This window comes from Leishmania braziliensis, contig 10 (genome assembly GCF_000002845.2).
Source record: "Leishmania braziliensis MHOM/BR/75/M2904 WGS CADA00000000 data, contig 10, whole genome shotgun sequence".
Taxonomy (NCBI): domain Eukaryota; phylum Euglenozoa; class Kinetoplastea; order Trypanosomatida; family Trypanosomatidae; genus Leishmania; species Leishmania braziliensis.
In genome coordinates, this window is record NW_004058020.1 from 1 (window position 1) to 3,656 (window position 3,656).

General features: G+C 58.2%; 1 protein-coding gene across 1 annotated transcript; it reads left to right on the forward strand.

Annotated features, from left to right (window-relative positions):
* Positions 1 to 125: 125 nt before the first annotated feature.
* On the forward strand, positions 126 to 2,474 carry LbrM_12_0950 (hypothetical protein, unknown function; the record flags this gene model as incomplete). The annotated part of the gene is made up of 1 exon (XM_001563094.1): positions 126 to 2,474. The coding sequence occupies one exon, from the start codon at positions 126 to 128 to the stop codon at positions 2,472 to 2,474; it is 2,349 nt and encodes a 782-aa protein (XP_001563144.1).
* Between the last annotated feature and the right edge of the window lie 1,182 nt (positions 2,475 to 3,656).

The following is a 3,656-nucleotide window of genomic DNA, read 5'->3' on the forward strand; positions in this document are numbered from 1 at the left end:
TCATCCCCTCTGCGGAGGTGTTTGGGCCCGGCGACACTGCTTGAAGTGATGCCCGTTTCTTTTTTTTTTAGCACTTACTGCTGTTCTTTCCTTCACGATCTGAGCTGGTGAGCTCTTTTCGATGGATGCAACCACTGAACACCACCATCACCAACACTATCTTCAGCAACCGTGGCAGCGGGCCGCATCAACTTCGCAGCAAGGCAGCTGGGCAACACTGCCGTCGTCACCACTCTTTCTGCCGTCATTCGCCATGGAAAGCGAAGGGTCGCGCTTGCAGGCACTCCAACCACCGCACCAGTGGCATCTTCACCTATCGCCATCTCACTGTCGCTGCAACTGCCCCAACATGCATGTCTGACGCTCATGATTCCGCTAGTGCGGCTCAACACCATGTCTTTCTCTCACTGCCCTTCACCGCTATTTTTCACCCGCTATCTGTGCTCCCCACGCTTCGACGACGGCGACTCCCCAAGTTGGCACTCTCCTCAGCACACATGCCTTCTATCCTGCCAGTATCTCAGGGAAACGGTAGCGGCAGCAGCGAGGCTTTGCTGCCCGAGCACACTTCAACACCTCCAACGTCGTTCCTACCGCTGGGCGCAGAAGCTCTGAGACTGTTCGACATGCACTCCTTCAACGACAATGGATCACAGCCTTCCAGTGACCCGGCTAGCGAGGGTGTAGAGTCTCACCATCGGGGCGTGCGCACACTGCAGTGGCTGTCAGAGGGCGCACTGGCGGCTCCAGCGGAGTCTCCGACCGCCAATGTGTTGCCTTCAGCTCTGAGTCATGACGACGTCTCTGGTCTTTCTGATGCCACAGACGCCGCTGTGCGTGCTTCACATTTCTTTGTGCCCACGGCAGCGACAACCCTAGCCTCTACTGAGTCGCCGGCCAGGTGTGTAGGTGTGCTGTCGTCCCCACTGCCACCTGCGTTCGCGCTCCCTATTGTGTTGCCTGCTACCCCGTTAGGCAAGGATAACCTGAGCTGCCCGAGCCACAGCTACAGTTGCAGCATGAGCATCCCGTCGTCACAGCTGGCATTCAGTCCTTTCCCGCATCGGCTATCAACGCTAAGACCTACCATGGTGGCGTGTGACCTGGCACATGGAATTGAGCAGGAGGCCGTGCAGCGCCGCCACTCTCAAAGCGCGCTGCCGAATACGGTCGCTCATGAGCTGCTGCTCTCAACAGGGTGCACAGCAGAGCCGGCCATGTCGGCTGTGCTCTCTGCAGCACGTCGTAACTCGTCGTACATCTCTGGTACCACCATGCAGGGTTCTTTTTCTCTCACCGAGGACGGTGTTGGGGGTAGCGACGGCGGCGTTACAGCTACGGCCGAAACTCCACTAATGCAGTTCAACACCAGCCGAGGCACCACCTTCTCTGGCATAGTTGCATCCACCGCCACGACCACGGCTAGCACCACACCTTACACGTCGCCTTCGCTGACCGCCACGCGGCGCTGCAGCAGTGCCTCCGCCCTGATGGAACACACAGCCACTTTCCTGAACAAGAATTGTATCTCTATAAACGCTGGTGCTGCTGCTGCTGCTGCTGAGGCGGCGCTGCTGTCCACACCGTCACAGTCACCGCTCTGCCCACCATACGCGTTCTCTGCGACGGCCAGTGAAATGCAGAGCAACGGGAACGAGGATAACGGAGAGGCCGCTGCTACGGCGGTCTCCATGGCGGTGGGGTCTGCGATACCGTCGGTGTGCCGTCTGCTAACAGCCCCGGCAACGGGCGCGCGACGAGAGCACCTCTTCTGGTGTCCTTCCTCCTCATCTGATGTCAATCTTCAAAGCAGGCGCACTGCCGAGTACGATAAAGCCATGCGTGCCGTGCAGCGGCAAGAGGTGTGGGCAGAGAAGACAACAGCCGGCCGCGAAGAGCTGCGGCGACAGTTGGAAGCGCATGTCTTTGCGAAGCACCACCACTGGGCAGAGAGGCTGTGCAAGGATGCTCCGGCGCGGCAGCTGCTATTGACTCCTTCGTTGCCCGAACAGCAGCTGCTTTCCGCCGAGGTGGTCCTTATTTCCGACGATGGTAAGAGCAGCGCCCATTCCACTGCTGCTGCTACAGCGATTACCATCGCTGGGGGTATTCCCCCACCGCCGGCATCCTTCCCACCACTGATTGGCACACCGCTGTCCTTCATGGGGTGCGGGCGAGACACGGCGACACTGCCCAAGGTACATGTGCCGAGATCGACACCCTCGGAGGCGCCTGACGATGAACAGGATGCGGCCTCCGTGGGATCGCCTGTGGAGAGGGAGGATGTGGAGAGCAGTGCAGTTGATGAAGAGGCAGGATTGACGCAGCCACAGTGGCGGCCAAGCAGAGGCGAGGCGAGGGGTTCAGCGCTGCTGCCGCTTGACACGCCACGATCTCGTGTGTCTGTGAGCTCCTGGGGCTCTTCCCTGTCGTACGAGATGGCTTTGCTGGCTGCAGCGCGGATGTCCGGATAGGCCGTACCGGTGCACAGCAGTCGCCAGCGTAAGGTGTAGAGCGAGCGTGTGTGTGTGTGTGGGGACAGAGCTCAGCCGTCACGCGCGCGGGTTTCCGAGAGAAAAAAGCGACAAAAAAGTGCGGCGGATCCACAGATTCTGCACCACAATGACCTTGAAGTGGCGAGTTGGCTGACTCACCTGCAGGTGCGGCGTGGGGTGTGCCTGCGCTACAGGTAAGGCACACAAACGTCCCTACCGATCCGTACCGCCAAGGGGGGGGCGCTGAGGTGCGCGCGTGTCCCTCTACACCCCACCCGGTCGGCGAGTGTGCCGTGCGCAGGCGACTTTTCTTTCGCCTCTTCGCGTCTGGGCTCGTTCGCTTCTCTTTTCGTTGATCGCCAGGAGGGGGAGGGGCCCGACACTCCGCCTGTTTTTCTTTTTTTCCGTTCTCGACGCCTGCCAAGAATGGGGCGCAGGTGTTGTGTGGGTGTAGTTGGGCAGTAGTGACGCGACCCCGACCTCTTCTTCTTGTTTCGCACTCGTGAGGGAATCACCGCGGTCTCTTTCCCTTCTATGTTCCCCTTCCTTCTTCCAAAGCTGTCCCTCTCTCTTCCCCCCACCCCCTTTTTTTACTCTCTCTTTTCTATCGCTGTGGTTCTTGTGTATTTTTTGACCTGCGCAGTTTATTGCTCTCCCTCCCCCCTTCTCTCTCTCTCTCTGACTCTCCCCCTCACCCTGTGCATGCTGGCTGCTTCTTTACCTTTGCTTCCTCCGCCTGCGACCTCTTCTTTTCCGTCGTTTCTGGAATGCGTCTGCGTGTGATGCATCTCTTCGTGCCGGCTGTGTGTGTGTGTGTGTGTGTGTGTGTGTGTGCACGAGAGTGACGCGTGCGCCTGCTTGAATGAATACAAAAGGATACGTGCCGCCTCGTCTACCCTCTCCCATTTTCCTTTTCGCCTCCTCTACAGCGTCTTTACCGTTCTTATACACACCAGCATGATACACACGCACACACACGCATACATACAGAAGGCATAACATCTTTTTCCCCTGAATATACGCGCACATACTCGCCGACTCTCTCTCTCTCTCCCTCTCCTTTGGTTGTAGTTGTCACGACGACTCTCTTCGCTCATCACGCAGTGCCTCCAATTCTGTTTCCTTTTCTTTTTCTTTCGAAATGTTCTTCCCGTTCTTTTA